This window comes from Bubalus kerabau, chromosome 5 (genome assembly GCF_029407905.1).
Source record: "Bubalus kerabau isolate K-KA32 ecotype Philippines breed swamp buffalo chromosome 5, PCC_UOA_SB_1v2, whole genome shotgun sequence".
NCBI classification, from domain to species: Eukaryota; Metazoa; Chordata; class Mammalia; order Artiodactyla; family Bovidae; genus Bubalus; species Bubalus kerabau.
This window is the reverse complement of record NC_073628.1, coordinates 45818203-45838158: the sequence shown is the minus strand read 5'-3', so window position 1 is coordinate 45838158 and position 19956 is coordinate 45818203. Positions and strand designations below refer to the sequence as shown.

Below are 19956 nucleotides of genomic sequence, written 5' to 3'. Positions count from 1 at the left end.
GTCTTCATGATGTGGAAATTTTTCCTGAATCAGGAGTAAAGGACTGATTACTGTCAATTTTATTACAGGACTTTGTAATTACTTTGACGACTCTGGAGAACTGAGTGGGTTGCCAGAGAATTTTCTGTCCTCACCACCTAGCCACCAAATGCCCTTGGAAATTTAATAACAGAAAAAAATCATCTCTTTATATAGCCCCTTTCAATATACAAAACATTTGCATAGCTGATATCTTATATTAATTCCCATAAGGGCAGCCTAGCACATGTTATCCCCATTTTTCAGATGACAAAATTCTGGTGCTGAGAGGTTAAAACAATTTAGTAACAGTTCTTAGTAGCAGAACTGGAATTTGAATATTATTTTCTGCAAAAGTTGGTACCCATTTCACTATGCCTATGTACTTGGGGTTGCTTTACTTTATAAATCTTCCATACCTCTTCCTTCTATCCTACAGTTCATTTAATGTGCAAATATCAATCTGGCCTCATTTGTTATTTTCTGTATTATATGGAAACTAAACTTAATACTTGTTGGGAAGATCATTCAACTTGCTTTATATTGCATTTGAAAGGGAGGATGTAGGCTTTTTTTTGAAGTAACTTTTTTTAATTGCATACTCAATACATGTCCAATGCTGGAAATTTGGAAGGAAATAAAGAACGTTTTAGAAAAAGAAGCAAAAAAGCCCATTATTTTTATTGGATATCACCAGTGTTTAATATTTTGGGATTTTTTTTTGAAGATTTTTGTTCATGACATACTTCTTATTTTAGGATACTTTCCCTCACCTCTGTGTGATAATATAGGTTGACCTCCCACACATAATTTTTGGTTTTGTGTACTCCATATAGGGCTTCTCTGGTGGCTCAGATGGTAAAGAACTTGCTTGTAATGCAGGTGATCCAGGTTTGATTCCTGTGTTGGGCAGATCCCCTGGAGAAGGAAATGGCAACCCACTCCAGTATTCTTGCTTGGAGAATTCCATGGACACAGGAGCCTGGCGGGCTACAGTCCATGGAGTCTCAGTGAGTTGAACACAACTGAGCAACTTATTCCATACGAACAAATAAAGAAATTAACCTAAGCAAAGTAGGATCAAGATGCTTAGCAAGCTGCTTTTATTGAATCACAAAATCACAAAGGAGACAAGAAAAAGATTTTGGGATTCTTTTTTTCAAGTTATATCATAAGCACTCTCTTTCTCTGCTACCATAAACAGAAGTTCCCAAACTGGTTATACTTCTGTTGTTAAATCCCCTTTCTGTTTACTTTTCCAGGTGTTGAAGATCATGATCACATGGATGCGTTTAACCACATGGTCCCTGGAGACATGATGGTCCTTTAGCGCATCTAAAGTACTGGCTGACTTTTTGGGTTGCCACTCACCATCGGACATCGTTGGATTCCATCTGTCAGAACCCTCCTAAATTTTCCCCACCATGCTGTCTTTATTAGCGTGAACTCCTTCCCTAAAATGGTCCTTCTGTTGATCCTGTCAGTCCTGCTTTTGAAAGAAAATGTCCGTGGGAGCGCACAGTCCAGCGAGCGGAGGGTGGTGGCGCACATGCCGGGCGACATCATCATCGGGGCTCTGTTTTCCGTCCACCACCAGCCCACGGTGGACAAGGTTCACGAGCGCAAGTGCGGGGCGGTGCGGGAGCAGTACGGCATCCAGCGGGTGGAGGCCATGCTGCACACCCTGGAGAGGATCAACTCGGACCCCACGCTCCTGCCCAACATCACGCTGGGCTGCGAGATCCGGGACTCCTGCTGGCACTCGGCCGTGGCCCTGGAGCAGAGCATCGAGTTCATAAGGGACTCGCTCATTTCTTCAGAGGAAGAGGAAGGCCTGGTGCGCTGCGTGGATGGCTCTTCATCGTCCTTCCGCTCCAAGAAGCCCATCGTGGGGGTCATCGGGCCGGGCTCCAGTTCGGTGGCCATTCAGGTCCAGAACCTGCTCCAGCTTTTCAACATACCTCAAATCGCCTACTCGGCCACAAGCATGGATCTGAGTGACAAAACTCTGTTCAAGTACTTCATGAGGGTCGTGCCTTCCGATGCCCAGCAGGCACGTGCCATGGTGGACATCGTGAAGAGGTACAACTGGACCTACGTGTCCGCCGTGCACACAGAAGGTGAGTCTTTATCACTCTGAGTATGTCGCATGCCCTCTAGCTTCCCAGTTAGCATTTCAAGGTTTGGAGGGCTAAAATTGTCCTAATAATTTGAGATTCTTTGAGTGTCTCAGTTATACCAGTTATATAAGAAGGGACAGGATAGCGGATGTCTAGGGCAATACAGATTTAAGCTAAGGCGACTGGATACCTGGCCATCATTTGGCAAAATGTATACTTTATGTTTGTTTGTTTTGGCTTACTATTATATTATTTGTACGTCTTCTATAATGATGCTAGGGACTTTTAAGTTCTAGATCTTCACTGAACTCCTGACATTTTCAGCAGTTGCCCTGAGTGCCCTCTGAGAGGCTTTGTGTTAAAGGGAGGTACCCTTAAGTACACATCAGGCCTCAAGCCAGCCAGATCTGGCCCAGGTATGTTGTAAGAGGAAATGACCAAACAGTTTACTCTAACAACTATCTTTCAGTAGTGTGTCTGGTTAAATCTGAAATGGAGATGTGTTAGTTCTGTCCTTGTATGAGACATTCTCTGGAAGTGTAAGTTTTAATAATTTAATGTTAGTTGGTTTTGAAATTTATTGCTGCTTTATGCTGAAAGCATCGTGAGGGAGGAAACTATGACTGAGGTCTTATACCAGATAATAGTAGCCTTATTTATTGTTGATAGTGCTTTTAAAGTTCTTTTGTATAATTTGTTAATTCTCAACCAAGACTGTTTGAACGATAGGTTTGATTGGACCTACAGAGGTTAAGACATGCAAATCGTGAGGTTTGCTCATCATGCAACACTCTTTCTAAGAAAGCGTGCTGCCTGTGCTAAACACTGTGGTATACCAAAGAAGATGCACAACACTTTGTTAGCATTAGCTGAGATTTTAAAATTCTGCAATAACACTGTCTGTACGTTCCAAACAATCTAGTCTTGTAAACCGTGAGATTAAGTTATTAGGAAATTAATGAAATGGCCAGAATAAGACTACTTCATAGGTTGGGAGCCAATCACCAGTTAGATTTAGCAAACCTTTCATTCATTGTCAAGTAGCGTAATATGGATTGCACTGTGTGGCCACTCAATAATATTCAGAGTCGCACAAACATAAAATAATAAGCCTCTACACTGGATTAAGACTTCTGTGCCTTTGGAAATTTTCATACGTAATTTTATGGATTATTTACAGAGATGTTGATGTATAGAAGTTTTGTGCAATGGATAGGTGATTGGACTAGGAGACCTTTGAAATTTTTTTCCATAATGCTGGGATTTTTCTTACAAAAACACTAATTCATTTGATTCTCACAACAAGCAGTGATACAGACAATCCACATATTTTGTTTCTATTTTAAAATACAAAAGTTTCAAGAATTTAAATAATTCATCCAGTAAATACGTGATAGCAACTTGAGAGGCAGAAGTGGGGCTTATAGCTACAAATTTCTAACTCAGTACCCTGTTAGAATTTAGTAGACTCCAATAGAAATACACCCAGAGGATATATTTATGCTGCTGCTGCTGCTGCTAAGTCGCTTCAGTTGTGTCCGACTCTGTGTGACCCCATAGACAGCAGCCCACCAGGCTCCCCCGTCCCTGGGATTCTCCAGGCAAGAACACTGGAGTGGTTTGCCATTTCCTTCTCCAATGCGTGAAAGTGAAAAGTGAAAGTGAAGTCGCACAGTAGTGTCTGACTCTTTGTGACCCTATGGACTGCAGCCTACCAGGCTCCTCCATCCATGGGATTTTCCAGGCAAGAGTACTGGAGTGGGGTGCCATTGCAGCACATATTTATTAAGTTCTAATATGCAAATAATATACTAATATTCTGTGAAGGATGGCAGTATGTTTCATGCATTATCACCCTCAGTGGGTATGCAATCTGGCAAAGGAGGTGGAGCATGCATTAATACTTGCATAACCATAGTTCAAGATGACCAGAGTTAGAAATGTTTCTAAAGTAGATTGAAGTAGAAAAAATATAACATCCTGCTCCATGATGATGGAGGCCAGGGTGGAAATCTTAGAGAAGAAAATGAATTTGATAGTGAAATTTTAACTGGATGAATATTGACAATTGGTGAAAATTAAAAAGGCATGGGTTTTCAATAAAGGACATGAGAAAATAAAAGATGAGACAGTATCTTCTGTCTAGCTTCAGAAGAGTTGGTCGGTCTATATGAGATACTAATCCAAAATTGTATTCAAACAGAAACTAGTCATCGTTGATTCTTACTAATTTAAACTTTTTTTTTTAACCTAAGTGTACACCAGTAGTGAATGATATAATACATTATGATATGTCCACATAATACACTATTACATGGCTATTAAAATAAATGAGGCACTTTATAGATAATGAGATCATAATGATCTCCACAATCATTTTAAATGAAAAAAGCACAGCATAGTTGTATGTAAATGGTGTGTTATTTGTATAAAATTGAGTTTGTAAAAGCCATTTGATTGAAATTTCATAGACTTGTTCTCAAGAGAAGAGCAAAACTGATAACAGTTGTTCCTTCTGAGGAGGGCTTCTAAGGAGTTAAGGAATAGGGTGGAAGGGAAGACTTTCTTTTCTTATGTAATGTCTATATGCAAACATTTGAAGTTGTGTGTTACAAGCATAGGCTACCTATTGCGACTTAATAATTAACAGAAAATATTCTCTTTGTGGGCAAAAAAAGGAATAAAATCTTGATTGCCAAATTTAGGCAAATTTAATTATTTTTTAAAAAATAGGCCAATAGAAATTTTGTTGACAAATTTGGACAAAATATTTGGAAGATACCACTGGGATACAAACATTAAAAATCGGAAGAAATGCTCTTTGGTTTGTTGTTTTATGTGGTTAATCAAGAGGTATTTATATTGCTTGGCTCCTCAGCAAGTAAGTGGCTAGTGAAGTTACATGGTGTTCTATCTTAAAATGTATTATTAGCATAGGGGCAGTGAGGTAGGAAGTTTTATAAAGTAAAACTTACCTCCAGGGTCAGAAAAGTGCTTGAGTATAACAAAATACAACTCTGTTGGGTACCCTGGAAGTCCTCAAAGGGATGCCTGGCTTTCTGTTGCCTGGCCCTTCAGGAAGCCCCTGGAGGATTTTCATGAAATGATAATACCATGTCTTACTTGAGCCTTTTTCTTGGCTGGTTTAGGGCAGTTCTCTCTAGCAGTAGGTCACCGTACCCCAGTATCTCAAACTTATTCCCATGTCCGAATAATTATCTCTTTCACTCAGTAGATACTCCTCCTCCTTGAAGAGAATGGAAATTTCCAAATGCTTTATACACAAGACATTGAGGTCTGTAAACAGATGTTTTATTTTCAAAAACATCTTTTGTCCCCCCGTGTTGCCTGTTCACTTTATACTTAAATGTGGCAATACTTTGTCACTCAGTCCTCTTGGTGGCTGTCTCAAGATCTTCCTTGGAGAATGCATGAGCTATCGCTGAATTTCAGAGGAGAGCACAAGGAGACTTGGATTTCAGCTCCAAGGTTAATCTCCTACACTTGCATTTCATTGCTTTATGGTTTTTGTAGGTTGTGCTAAGTTGCTTCAGTCGTGTCCAACTCTGCGACCCCATGGACCATAACCCATCAGGCTCCCCTGTCCGTGGGAGTCTCCAGGCAAGCCTACTAGAGTGGGTTGCCATTTCCTTCTCCATTTGTAGATTACAGGGCTGTGAATTTACTGTGGCTTGTTATATTATGCAGAAATACTGACTAGGCCTTGAAGGCAAAGAGATTAAATGCATGGGAAAAAAAAAAAGAAAAAATATTTTTAAAGACAGATCACTGTAGGGCTTCAGCTGTGTGGAGGAAAGGAATGTGAAATGACTAAAAAAAAAAAATTGTATTCCTTGTAAAAGAGTCAGTCCAATAGCCACTGTCTCTGCTCTAAGAAAGTTTAAAGGGCCCTTTGCTGCCATACATTTGGAAACCTTGGTACCTGTGTCCATTGACAGAGTGAGTGGGGCTTGCCTGTGGAGCAGTGTGGCAGGTCAATTGCTTTGGTTCTGATGACTTCCACTAATGACTTCTTTGCTTTGCAACTTGATAGTTCCCTTCCACTCTCACTTGCTTTGGTCAATAGAAGTTGGTAGAAATGAGTCCTTTCTTTGTAGTCTGTCTGTCTTAGAACCCTGTCTTCAGCATGTAAAGGACGAGAGCTGCTCGGTTGTCCAGATGAGGCCACCTTAGATCACTTGACCTCAGCTTTGTGAGAGCACTCAGTCAAGGCACACAGTTGCTCTCCTGACCCACAGTCAATTTCAATCACCTAGTAGATCCTAACCAAAACTATAAACATTACCTGCTGCTACTGCTGCTGCTGCTAAGTCACGTCAGTCGTGTCCGACTCTGTGCGACCCCATAGATGGCAGCCCACCAGGCTCCCCCATCCCTGGGATTCTCTAGGCAAGAACACTGGAGTGGGTTGCCATTTCCTTCTCCAATGCATGAAAGTGAAAAGTGAAAGTGAAGTCCCTCAGTCGTGCCCAACTCTTAGCAACCCCATGGACTGCAGCCCACCAGGCTCCTACACCCATGGGATTTTCCAGGCAAGATACTGGACTGGGTTGCCATTGCCTTCTCTGAAACATTACCTAAGTAACCACAAATTCTTTATTTGTTGTTCAGTTGCTGAATCATGTCCAACTCTTTGAGACCCTATGAACTGTAGCACGCCAGGCTTCCCTGCCCTTTACTATCTTCTGGAGCTTGCTCAAATTCATGTCCATTGAGCTGGTGATGCTATCTAATCATCTTTTCCTCTGTTGTCCCCTTATCCTCTTGCCCTCAGTCTTTCCTAGCATCAGAGTCTTTTCAAATGAGTCTGCTCTTTGCATCAGGTGGCCAAAATATAGGAGCTTTAGCATCAGTCCTTCCAATGAATATTCAGGGTTGATTTCCTTTAGGATTGACTGGTTGGATCTCCTTGCAGTTGAAGGGAATTTCAAGAGTCTTCTCCAACACCACAGTTTGAAAGCATCAATTTTTCGGCTCTTAGGTTTCTTTATAGTCCAACTCTCACATCTGTAAATGACCGCTGGAAAAACCATAGCTTTGACTATACAAACGTTTGTCAACAAAGTGATATTTCTGCTTTTCAATATGCTGTCTAGGTTTGTCATAACTTTTCTTTCAAGGAGCAAGCTTCTTTTAATTTTTGTAGCTGCAGTCACCATCCACAGTGATTTTTGGAGCCCAAGAAAGTAAAGTCTGTCACTGTTTCCGCTTTCCCCTCTATCTATTTACCATGAAGTGATGGGCCCAGATGTCATGATCTTGGCTTTTTGAGTGTTGAGTTTTAAGCCAGGTGTTTCACTCTCCTCTTTCACCTTCATCAAGAGTCTCTTTAGTTCCTCTTCACTTTCTGCTATTAGGATGGTATTATCTGCATATCTGAGATTATTGATATTTCTCCCAGCAATCCTAATTCCAGTTTGTGAGTCATCCAGCCTGGTATTTCGCATGATGTACTCTGTATATAAGTTAAATTATTGTATAATAATAGATGCCTTCAAGATGGTTTCCAGGATAAGTATTTTCATTCCAGTGACTTTAAACTTGAACCCTACTGCCAAATAGGATACTATTATAATGTTTAAACTTCAAAATCAAAACAAAAATACATATATTAATAGGCATTAATATTCTTGAGCTTTCAGTGGAATAAATGCCATGGGCAAGAAAGAATATTTAAATGCCTCACCCATACCTCTGGTTCAAAGCTAGAAATTTGACAGTTTTCTTAAAGTACAAATGCTTTAAATAATCAGACACTTGCATATATTCCATTATTATATGCTTTCCTTTGATATAGCTCAGTTTCATTGAGAAAAGTAATTATAAATTGGCTTTTATGTACAAAACATGTATATTGTACTCTGTGGTTGACTCACAGCATTTTCACACTGCCCAGTTTTGCTGACTTTAGTTGAAACTGTACTGTACATTAGCACCCCCTGTCAGAGTGCCTAGCATATAGTAGATGCTCAAAGACTACTTGGTGAATGAATGTATTTGTGTTAAAATAATATCCAGCACACTATTAATGAACATATAGCCTGTGGACAAATAGCAGGCACTTGTGATTTTTCACAGTTTTGATCTCTGTAAAAATGAGATGACAAAAATGCCTGCCCTTGATTAATTGTAAAATCCTGTTCACACCCAACTCCGCTTTTTGTTTATGCTGGTTCTTGAATTAGTTGCTTCCACCTAATGATAAAGGGATGCTAATTTGTTTTAGCCAAACAAAACAAAAGGAAACATCTGAGTGATGCTCCAGGGGAAACAATGTTCGAGTAAGTTGAAATGGTAATGTGACATCCTTATAGCATTGTCTTCAGGCTAACTTTCAGGTGATGATATGGTTCTTCCAACAATTATTTAAAAATTTGATAATAATCGAGCTTTGGTTGAAAGACCTTCAATGTGAGTCATAGACTGGAAAGTGGAAACAATCACCATCACATCTTTTCTACTGCTCGAACTGGGAAGGGTTAATTTTGACTCCACATTCCATCTGTTTCTGTGACTTTAATCCTGTGTTTTGCTGCTTTTGCTGTTGCAGCATACATGATGCCCTGCCTCAGGGAGTCCTGCCCCCTCCCTGACCCTTAAACTGAAGTACGTTTGTCTAGCTCACTGCCCACCTGTGAAGGACTGTGACTTTGTTAAGTTCCTTGTGTGAGAATGGAGGCCCTCATCTGCCGCTTGCTGACGTGGCAGTGACCTTCACTTTGTGGGGCCAGAAGCATGGACAGCTGCGGCTTCCCTGTTGATTGATGTGGCAGGGGATACTCCATTTCATAGCGCCTGTGAAATGGTGGTGAGGATGTGAAATGAGCAGATCTGCCTGCCTGAGGCTTGCCATTCTAGGAGATACACACAAGAAAAGATCTTTTTACTTTGTTTCCTCACTTCCACCATTTCTGATCCATAATGAACCTGACATCGAGGCCCCAACAAGTGGTTATTTTGAGAAGTTAGTCTGCCGTCTTCTCGGTTATCTGGCTTTGCGAATAAAGTCATACTCCTTGCTGCAACATCTTGTCCCTGGGATTTATTGGGCTATCACATGGCAAGCAGGGTGAGCTTGGACTTGGTGACACTAACTGTGATTCTATGAGGACAACAATGTAGTTTGGAAAGATGAGAAACAGCAGCATGGGCCCTACTGAGTACTTTTTAAGGGGGTTTCATTTTGCTTCTTTCAGGAGTTGTATAGTGTTGAGAGTTGAGATCAATCTTCAGATAGTCATGATGTTAATTCAGACAGAAACACTATTGTTAATTTTATACAATGTTTAACATTGGAAGCATCTTAGGCAAGCATTTAATAACCCCTTTATCTTACATTTGAGGAAACAAACAGTAAGGATAAATAATTTGACCTTATTTTACACAATCATTCACTGGTGGCTCAGACGGTAAAGCATCTGCCTACAATGTAGGAGACCCGGGTTCGATCCCTGGGTTGGGAAGATCCTCTGGAGAAGGCAATGGCAACCCACTCCAGTACTCTTTCCTGGAAAATCCCATGGGAGGAGCCTGGTAGACTACAGTCCATGGGGTCGCAAAGAGTTGTACATGACTGAGCGACTTTACTTCTACTTCTACATGATCATTAACAAAGTTGAGTCTCACAACACAAGATTCCTGTCCAAAATTTTGTTTTCACATTCAGTGAAAGAATTATGTCTCTAAGAGGTAGAGGGTAAGTTCTTGTTAAGTCCTGTGTACAAGACTGGAATAAATAACCTCATGGAGGGGCTCTGGAGAAATGAACTTAAACCTCAGTTGGGTGATGAGGAAGTTAGATTATTTGTCCTTTTTGACAACTCCCTTTCTTGACAACCAAATGTTTAATTGAGATTCTTTTATTCTATGAGTTAAAGCATGGTCATTTATACTATATTGTGTCATTAATTTTCTAGTTGATTCATTTATCCCATCAGATAGTCTGATAAAATTACCATTTTTTTTTTTTTTTAGGTTAGAGAATAGGTATGGAAAGAGAAAGTGATTTTTCCCATAATACTCCAGCTACTTAGTGACAGAGCAAGAATTTGTACCCAAGGCCAACTCTTTGGTATCTCAGATGGTAAAGAATCTGCCTGCAATGCAGGAGGTCTGGGTTTGATCCCTGGGTTGGAAAGATCCCCTGGAGAAGGGAAAGGCTACCCACTCCAGTATTCTTGCCTGGAGGATTCCATGGACAGAAGAGTCTGGTGAGCTACTGTCCATGGTGCTGCAGAGTCAGACACAACTGAGTGACTTAACACACAACTCTTTTTAATTAAGCCCAGACTCCCTCCCTGTATATTGGGATAGGTGTTGCTTCAAGGAAAAGTAGAATACACATCTATGAGTCTCTTCCCTTCATAGGAAACAAGACACTGTTCATCCTTCTTTTGAGAAAATCTTTTGAGCATATTTCCTGTGTCTTTGTATCTGCCTTTGAAAGCAGCACCTTTCCTTGTTCCCATGGAAGGATTTAATTATAGTAAAAAGAAAATGAATTAAGAAGGAGGCATGTGGCAACAAGTTGTCCTCATAGAGGACCTTTGTGTGCGTCTGATGATAAGTACAGACTGTACCTGGTTGTTTCTATTCTCATCTCCATTGCAGATGCCCCAGCCCGTCCTTCAGATGCCAATTATGGGAGGAAGCCTTATGGTACAATTTTTTTCAGCACAGGAAGACATATTGTTAAATGTTGTAGCCTTATGTATGAAAAACTTCTTTGGAATTCATCAGAACTAGGAGTTATAAAACCTCATCTTGGCACATTTGCAAATACTCCAGAGAGACTTCTCAATTTAACCAAATGTTGAATTGAGGATGTATTTTGGCAAGAGATGTAATAGTCAGATGTGTTCATCTTAGGGGACTTTGAAACCAGAGATCATGCCCCAGTGATGCTTTTTATGCATCATTTTTCACATATTCAGAAAGGGTTTTTTAAAAGAGAAAAATATCTAGTCAGTGGTTTTTTTTTTCCCCCCAAAAAAATACATCATGGGCGTGAATTCATTGTAAAACCAACTTAGTTGCTTGAGACCAGCAGTTAGTATAGAGTAGAATATAAATATCAATATATTACATGATAGAGTAGATACTGCTTTGTAAATTTTTATCTTTAGATACATATAGCCATATGTGTATATGGTTACCATTTACAATGTTTTCCTCACTGTGTCTTACTGCTAAAAAAAAAATAAGCTTACAAGCAACTAATTCTGCTTTTCTCTTTTAGAGAAATGCAATTCACATACAGATGTTTATTCTTCTGTGACAATGTCATTTGATTTGTCTCTCCTGCATAGGTGGGTTTAAGCCTTATTAGAAACAAGCAAGAATTCCAAAGTATCCAGGGTGGGAAATGATAGAAACTTTGAGCAAAATAAAAATAAGTCATATACGGTTAGTGATAAATGGCATAAGCATCAATATCAGACAATGTCAAGGACACTAGTTGAGGATTTTAGAGGCAAGTTTCCAGTACTAGTTTTTATTAAAGATCAAAGTACACTTGAAAGTGAAAGTTGCTCAGTCATGTCCGACTCTTTGTGACCCCATGGACCATACAGTCCATGGAATTCTCCAGGCCAGAATACTGCAGTGGGTCGCCATTCCCTTCTTCAGGGGATCTTCCCAACCCAGGGATCAAACCCAGGTCTCCCGCATTGCAGGCAGATTCTTTACCAGCTGAGCCACCAGGAAAACCCAATGAACATTTTATTTTTGGAATATTTCAGTCCAATATAATAAGAAATAAATGTCAAAAGTTATTATGTAATTTTGGTATTAAAAGTTTACACAAAACACATTAACATGTGTAACTCCCTCATACACACACACACATAAACATATAAAATACAATGTGAAGTATTTATACTGCTTATAAGGTGATCCCTTGGTTATATAAAATCATGATGCACCATGAGATAAGGTGTGTAATAAGACACAGCTTTAAACATATAAAGTGACAGTCTTCTTTCAGTTTTCTCTGAGTTTCCAAAGATTCGATTTTTAATTTTCAATTAATAATATAGTCAGGTCCAAATTTAAGGTGTCTTTAGAGTGTGAAGATCAGGCCATATACCATTACTAAAAAAAAATGTTAGATAAAACATGAGAGAGCGCTTTTAGAAATAAAAGTTGTTCAATGAAATAGGCAAGCTGCAGTGGAGTCATAACCTTAAATCCAGTGTGTTGCAAAGACATCTCAAGAATTTACATTTCTTGACCTTTTAGATCACTCTAAGTAGTAGTATGAACACAGGCAGGTTTGAATGAAAATCCTGATTAATATTCTTGCTAGTTGGACGGATTTTGGACAAGTAAGTTATTTAGTTTCCTCATTATTAAACTGAGATAATAATTCCTGCCCCATAAAACTGTTTTGAAAAGTAAGCATAAAGCAGTTAATGTTTGGCACAAAGCAAGTGCTCAATAAGTGCGTTCTAAATTTGCCTGCCAGGGACTTGCCTTGCCTTACCTTGGGCATGAAGAAAAATGCATCGATAATGTTTCAGTTTGGCTTTGGTTGGTTAAAATTTATTATTGGATGAGATGGAAAATTAGCCAGGAAAGTGAACAGTAAATATAGTGAGTTTTAGATTCCTCCTGATTTTCCTTTTGGAAGTTGGGTCTGTAATCACGTATTATGACATAGTTCTTAGTGCTTTGGAACAATTGTAACTGGATCCCACAACCTCTCCTCCAGTAGCTGAGATGCATTGTGGTGTAGTATAATGAACAAGGTCTGAGGAGTCCTCGCTAGACTGCTTACACCATTATCTCCAGTGTGTGAGGGTGCAGGTAGGGGGCCAGGAGGGAATCAGGTTGTATAAACACGAGATTAAAGGCAGAAAGTTGATGCTGTACTGTAAGCACTTCTGAATTGTCACTTTTATAAAGAACATGAATATATTTTATAGTAAAAAAAAGCACAGTGGTTCCGTAACTTCTTTATAAATTTCAAATTAGACTTGCTCCATCACCTTCACTCGTCAGTAACTGCAACTTTGTTAATGAAAGCTAAGCTGTAGCACATTGAGGCATGCCATGGGCTTGAGTTTAAACCTGAAAGGATATAACATGGACTTCAGGAAATAAAACAGACTATATCTAATAATAAATAATAACATTAAATAAGTTATAATATATTAATATAAGTTAATATTAATTATATCATAATTAATATAAATATATAACATAATGTAAATATATACTATGATGTAAATATACTATAAATATTAGTCAATATAAAATAATAATATGATAATTAAATAAATAATAAATATTTAATAATAAGTTGACTATATTTAATAGCTATTCTAGTTTATAAACAAAACAGATGCTGTCTTACACATCATTAAAGCTTAGCTATAACAATGACAGTAATAACTTATTTATCAATTATTTAATGTGTTATCACAAATTACCTGTTTTTTTATAATCTCTGAAGTGGTATCAAAATACAAATGTTTATGCTATTATTAGTACATTATTACTAATATTGTTTGAAAGTCAATCTTACCCATAGCTACAATGAGAAGTAGATAGCAAATAAGCAAAGCAAAAAGGGTGTGTCTATGCTCCTTTTCTCAAGGACTCTAAAAACAAAAAAATTTGTATCTTTGACAATTCTTTCATCATATTTCTTTTTTTGTTGGTTGTGTAACTTTTTTTAGAAGTTTTATATCAGCTTTTCACCAGATTTTGGTTCAGAATTCAATCTTTGATTCTTCTTGAAGAGAGTAGAGGGCCATTAATATTAAGGAAAGCTGTATTCTTACATTGCTGCATGATGGCTTTATACTCTTTAAAGAAGCTGGAGAAATTTAAAAGTAAGACATATTGAAGTATTATGTTAGTTTAACTTCAATTTTAGGAATTTGAAAAAAATTTAAATTAAAAATGAAGCTCATAATAGGTTTTATTGTAGTAAATTGAGAAAAGAGAAAAACTATATTAAGACACTTAAAAAGTTAAGCTATCCGGCTATGTTATTTATGATCAAATTTAATTTGATCATTTTCAGTTCCCATGTTAGTACTCTCCTCCGTTATCAGTTCGGCTCAGTCACGTCCGAATCTTTGTGACCTCGTAAACTACAGCACGCCAGGCCTCCATGTCCATCATCAACTCCTGGAGTTTACCCAAACCCATGTACATTGAGTTGGTGATGCCATCCAACCATCTCATCCTCTGTGGTCACCCTCTCCTCCTGCCCTCAATCTTTCCCAGCATCAGGGTCTTTTCAAATGAGTCACTCTTCACATCAGGTGGGCAAAGTATTGGAGTTTCAGCTTCAGCATCAGTCCTTCCGATGAATATTCTAGACTGATTTCCTTTAGGATGGACTGGTTGGATCTCCTTGCAGTCCAAGGGACTCTCAAGAGTCTTCTCCAATGCCACAGTTCAAAAGCATCAATTCTTTGGTGCTCAGCCTTCTTTATAGCCCAACTCTCACATCCATACGTGACCACTGGAAAAACCATAGCCTTGACTAGACGGACCTTTCTTGACAAAGTAATGTCTCTGCTTTTGAATATGCTGTCTAGGTTGGTCATAACTTTCCTTCCAAAAAGTAAGCATCTTTTAATTTCTGGCTGCAGTCACCATCTGCAGTGATTTTGGAGCCCAGAAAAATAAAATCAGCCACTGTTTCCACTGTTTCCCCATCTATTTGCCATGAAGTGATGGGACCAGATGCCATGATCTTCGTTTTCTGAATGTTGAGCTTTAAGCCAACTTTTTCACTCTCCTCTTTCACTTTCATTAAGAGGCTCTTTAGTTCTTCTTCACTTTCTGCCATAAAGGTGGTGTCATCTGCATATCTGAGGTTACTGATATTTCTCCCGGCAATCTTGATTCCAGCTTGTGCTTCCTCCAGCCCACCATTTCTTATGATGTACTCTGCATATAAGTTTAATGAGCAGGGTGACAATATACAGCCTTGATGTACTCCTTTTGCTATTTGGAACCAGTCTGTTGTTCCATGTCCAGTTCTAACTGTTGCTCCTCATCCCTTATCAGTTCAGTTCAGTTCAGTTGCTCAGTCGTGTCCGACTCTTTGCGACCCTGTGAATCACAGCACACCAGGCCTCCCTGTCCATCACCAACTCCTGGAGTCTACCCAAACTCATGTCCATCAAGTTGGTGATGAATCCAGCCATCTCATCCTCTGTCGTCCCCTTCTCCTCCTGCCCCCAATCCCTCCCAGCATCAGGGTCTTTTCCAGTGAGTCAACTCTTCGCATGAGGTGGCCAAAGTATTGGTTTCATAGATAAGCATAATTATTAATAATTCTTAGTTGTTTTTTTTCTTTTTAATTTATTTATTTTTTTAATTTAAATTTATTTATTTTAATTAGAGGCTAATTACTTTACAATATTGTATTGGTTTTGCCATACATCAACATGAATCCCCCACGGGTGTACACGTGTTCCCAATCCTGAACCCCCCTCCCACCTCCCTCCCCATATCCAGAGGAAATAACAAATATAAACAATAATTAATTTTCTTACAATTAATATTGAAACTCTATGTTTTTATTAAAAATATATGGTGGTGAATCAGGCTGGCAATATTAATTACATAAATTTATATTTATATGCAATCAATAACAGTAAACTGTTATTGATAATGAAAAAATTCAAATTATTTGGCAATTTGTAGGTACTTTCATTTACTGAATTGCACAAAATTATGAAAATAAGTAAAAACTGGGAGCAAAATTTTTGATTTGAGAGAATATTTTACATAAATTGTATTATACATTTTTGACAAAGTGCAATATATTTCAATACAAGTATATAGTATAGAAAACCATACTTAATAGAGCTTGAAGTCCATGTGATGCTATAATGAATGAATGAATTTGCTCATTAAACATTTATTGGGAATATACTATGAGCTAGACTCTGTCATACATAATATGAAAAGGTAAGATGGAAACACTTGTCAGCATGTGACTTTTCTCAGATATATACCAAACCCTGATCTCATACTAAGATAAAATGTACACTTATAGAAAGAATAGGGTATGTGTAAGCAGGAACTCAAAAAGTGCACCTGTCTGGCAAGAGATTAATGTATTAAGCAAATTGATTGAAAGAAGTCTTTATTAAGTGTATATAATTTAGAAAATTATAGAGAATATAAAGATTTTTTTTCCTCAAAGCAATCTCCACTTACCAGTCCTTACCAAATAATACCAGTGAGATATGTGATCCTATAAGCAGGATATTTACATGACTAAGGTGAATAGGGATGGATATCTCTGTTGGAAGAAAAAAATGAAAAGAAATAAGCAGTGTGCTCCATCATTTTGTTTAACACAATATGATTGTATACTTGCCTTGTGCTTAGTATTCTGGAATTGAAGGGAGCCATGTGAAATGCCACTGGTGACCTAGTTTTGGTTTTGTTAATATTGTTTAATGCCCCTGGTCTATTATGAAGTTTTTGTTCCATTCAAGATAGGGGATCTGATCTAGGTGCCAGAAAAATGCTTTTTTTATTTAATAAAAAGGAAAGATTTTAATCTCCCTCACTGACAGATATAGCAGAATACTGTAAACAATAAGCTATGAAATGCATTATCATACATTATCACTAGTAATTAAGATATTCTCTGGCTTAACAAAATTGAAATAATTTATTTTCTGAACTTAAGACTTCTGATAATTATCTTGTTATGGGGAACCCTCAGAAAACTTAAATAAAGAAACCTTTTCTCCCTTTTAATCATACTACATTTTTCTTGGTACAAACTTAGCATTCTTTGAGAAAAGTTATTCATTATCTCAACCCTATCTCTAATTTTGATGTTATCTGGTATCTGGATTTTTCTTTAAATTTTCAAGCCTCCCCATCATCTCTGAGTCTTTTCTGAGTCTTAAACTCTCTAAAAAGCATCAAGTTCTTTTGAGTAATCATTGGAATAAATGGTTGTACTGAATTGGTTTCCTTACTTGAAAAATGCCTATTTTCAGGAGGCTGTGCTGCTGTGTGACTTTAGGCAATAGTGTTTTGGATTTGTCAGGAACCTAGCCTCAAAGCCTATTATATACTTTTGTTTTACCTTCACTTTGTCAGAAGATGGCAAATTATTGTATATGGTTAGAAGGTTTCTTTATTGTATATGGTTACTAGTTTTTCAGTAGTCATGTATGGATGTAAGAGTTGGACTATGAAGAAAACTGAGCGCCAAAGAATTGATGCTTTTGAACTGTGGTGTTGGAGAAGACTCTTGAGAGTCCCTTGGACTGCAAGGAGATCAAACCAGTCCATCCTAAAGGAAATCAGTCCTGAAAATTCACTGAAAGGACTGATGTTGAAGCTGAAACTCCAAAACTTTGGCCACCTGATGCGAAGAGCTGACTCATTTGAAAAGACCCTGATGCTGGGAAAGATTGAAGGTGGGAGGAGAAGGGGACGACAGAGGATAAGATGGTTGGATGGCATCATCACCTTGATGCACATGAGTTTGAGTAAACTCCGGGAGCTTTGTGATGGACACGGAGGCCTGGCGTGCTGCAGTCCATGGGGTCACAAAGAGTTGGACATGACTGAGAGACTGAACTGAATTGAGAAGGTTTAAAGAGACTTAGGAGAATATAATACTTATGCCATCAATAGAAAGAAAGAATATCATCTGTAAACATGAAGAAGAAAAATAAACTCTCAAGCTGTTTATATACAACACACTAAAGTGGTCATTATAGGACTCTGAAATGTCTTAACCATTCCTGAAGAAAAGCAGAAATGCTGAAGTGATTGAATTTGAATATGAAAAACTTGACTTTTGATCCAGGTACCACATCAAAGAATTTGGTTTTGAGATCAGTGGAAAGAGCATTAATCTTGGAATTATTCTGGAGACCATATTTGATTTCCCACTTTGGGATAACCTTGGGCAGTTCACTGAACCTTTCTGAATACATGAATTCTCATTTGCAAGATGACAGACTACATTTGCACTTTCTGTACTCATGTTTTGTTATGATGGTCAATTGAATAATCAGTTAATGCACTTTGTAAATCTAAAGCTGCCTGATACCTTAATTAAATATTAAATGAACGCTTACTATGTGCCAAGATCTATATGCTTGGACTTTCACAAAATATTTTGCTTTTACAAAATATTGAGTACAGTACTGTGAAAATTAGATGCCAGTCCAAGACTTCATGAATAACGTTTTCATCACAGTAAGTACAGTAATGATAACTGTAACAGTAAGAGTTCAAAAAATCGTAGCTGTTATTTTGTGCTCTTTTGTCAACCTCAATTTTAGGAAAGAGAAACTCAGGGTTTAGAAATTTAAACAACTTGTCTATAAAGTAGCAGACTTCCTGGTGGCAGGATACCAGTTGGAAAGGAAATTTAATGTTCAAAGAACGTTTATTTTAAGGACACTCAGTTTTACAAGCAATTGTGTTTTTGTTATATTGAAAGATTTATATTTTTACTGCTTTTATCATTGAGTCTAAGGGCTTAGACTCTATGGTTAAATAGGCCAAAATTTGAACAAGTTACATCATAACCTCTGTAAATCTCAGCTTCAATTGTTCAATGATTGATGACGTTGATGGTGATGATGATGATAGACAGCCATTGCAAGGTGTTTCCCGGATGTCCAGGCACTTTGCTGAGTTCTTGTACTACATGGTTCTTGTACATACATGGATTCATCCAATACATCGATCGTATGAGATGGTACTATCATTATCTCAGTTTTGTGGATGTGGGAACTGCGTCACAGAAAGTAAGAACACTGGTTGACCTACATCCACTATTTATTGTGCAAATTAAATGAGCCTTTTAAATATATAAAACACTTATGGTGTGCAGTTCATAGCAAGCAGTCAATAAATATCATCCATTACAACCAATTTAATTATTAGAAGAATTTTTTTCTTGGCCTAATAATGGATTCAAATGTAAATTCTTGGCCTGTGTTTGCACTTTGAAGCATCGTCATCCTATCCTTCTGGTGGCTGAAAACAACTTAAATGATAGTAAGTGAAAACAAGACAGGCACAATGATATATTTAAAAACATATATTGTTTTCAGATACAAAAGTAATATATAGATATTATTTAACATTTGGAAAAGAATAAAGTAAAAAGTAATTTTAAAAGTCCTTAATATAACAGCAATAAAACATTTTTGGTATCTTTTTACCTATCTTATGCACGATTTTAATAACTAGTTATAACTAATTTTAAATTTTGCAATTTTTGTTCACATTTTTAAACTTAACATTGTAAAGAGAACAGTTTCCTTATTTTCCGTACCCTTTATGCACATTATTAACCATGGTTATCTATTATCTTTTCTCCACTAAATTACAGATTTGAGGGCCAGTAGACTATTTTTATTTTTTACAATTATGAAAAGTGTGTAAATGAACATATTTTATGTGGTATTCACCTTTGTATTTAAAAGTTTTTCTTAGATAAATTAGTAACAACAACTATTACAAGTGCCACAAGTAAAAAAGATTAAATTCCTGTATTAACTTTCAAAGGGTATGAACAACTTTTAAGACTCAGTATTTGACTGTTTATAATACAGCAAGACTGAATTTTTAAATAATTGCTGGCAAAAAAAGTTCAGGTAATGTAAGTATATTTAACTAAATACTAGCTTTCTTAGGAAGCAAACCATTGCATTTCTCCCTGCCCATATATGACCCTTGGCTTCCTTGATGACCCAGTGGGTAAAGAATCTGACTGCAATGTAGGAAACACAGGAGACACAGATTGGATAACTGGATTGGGAAGATCCCCTGGAGG

The 19956-nt window shown here is 37.6% G+C and overlaps 1 protein-coding gene across 1 annotated transcript in view; it reads left to right on the top strand.

The window, feature by feature from the left end:
• The window catches only part of GRM5 (glutamate metabotropic receptor 5), a 655231-nt gene that overhangs the window by 14384 nt on the left and 620891 nt on the right, over positions 1-19956 (top strand). The window contains exon 2 of the mRNA XM_055581574.1: positions 1281-2138. Coding sequence (XP_055437549.1) covers positions 1478-2138 — 661 coding nt within the window. The 5' untranslated portion in view covers positions 1281-1477. The remainder of the gene's footprint in view (positions 1-1280; positions 2139-19956) is intronic.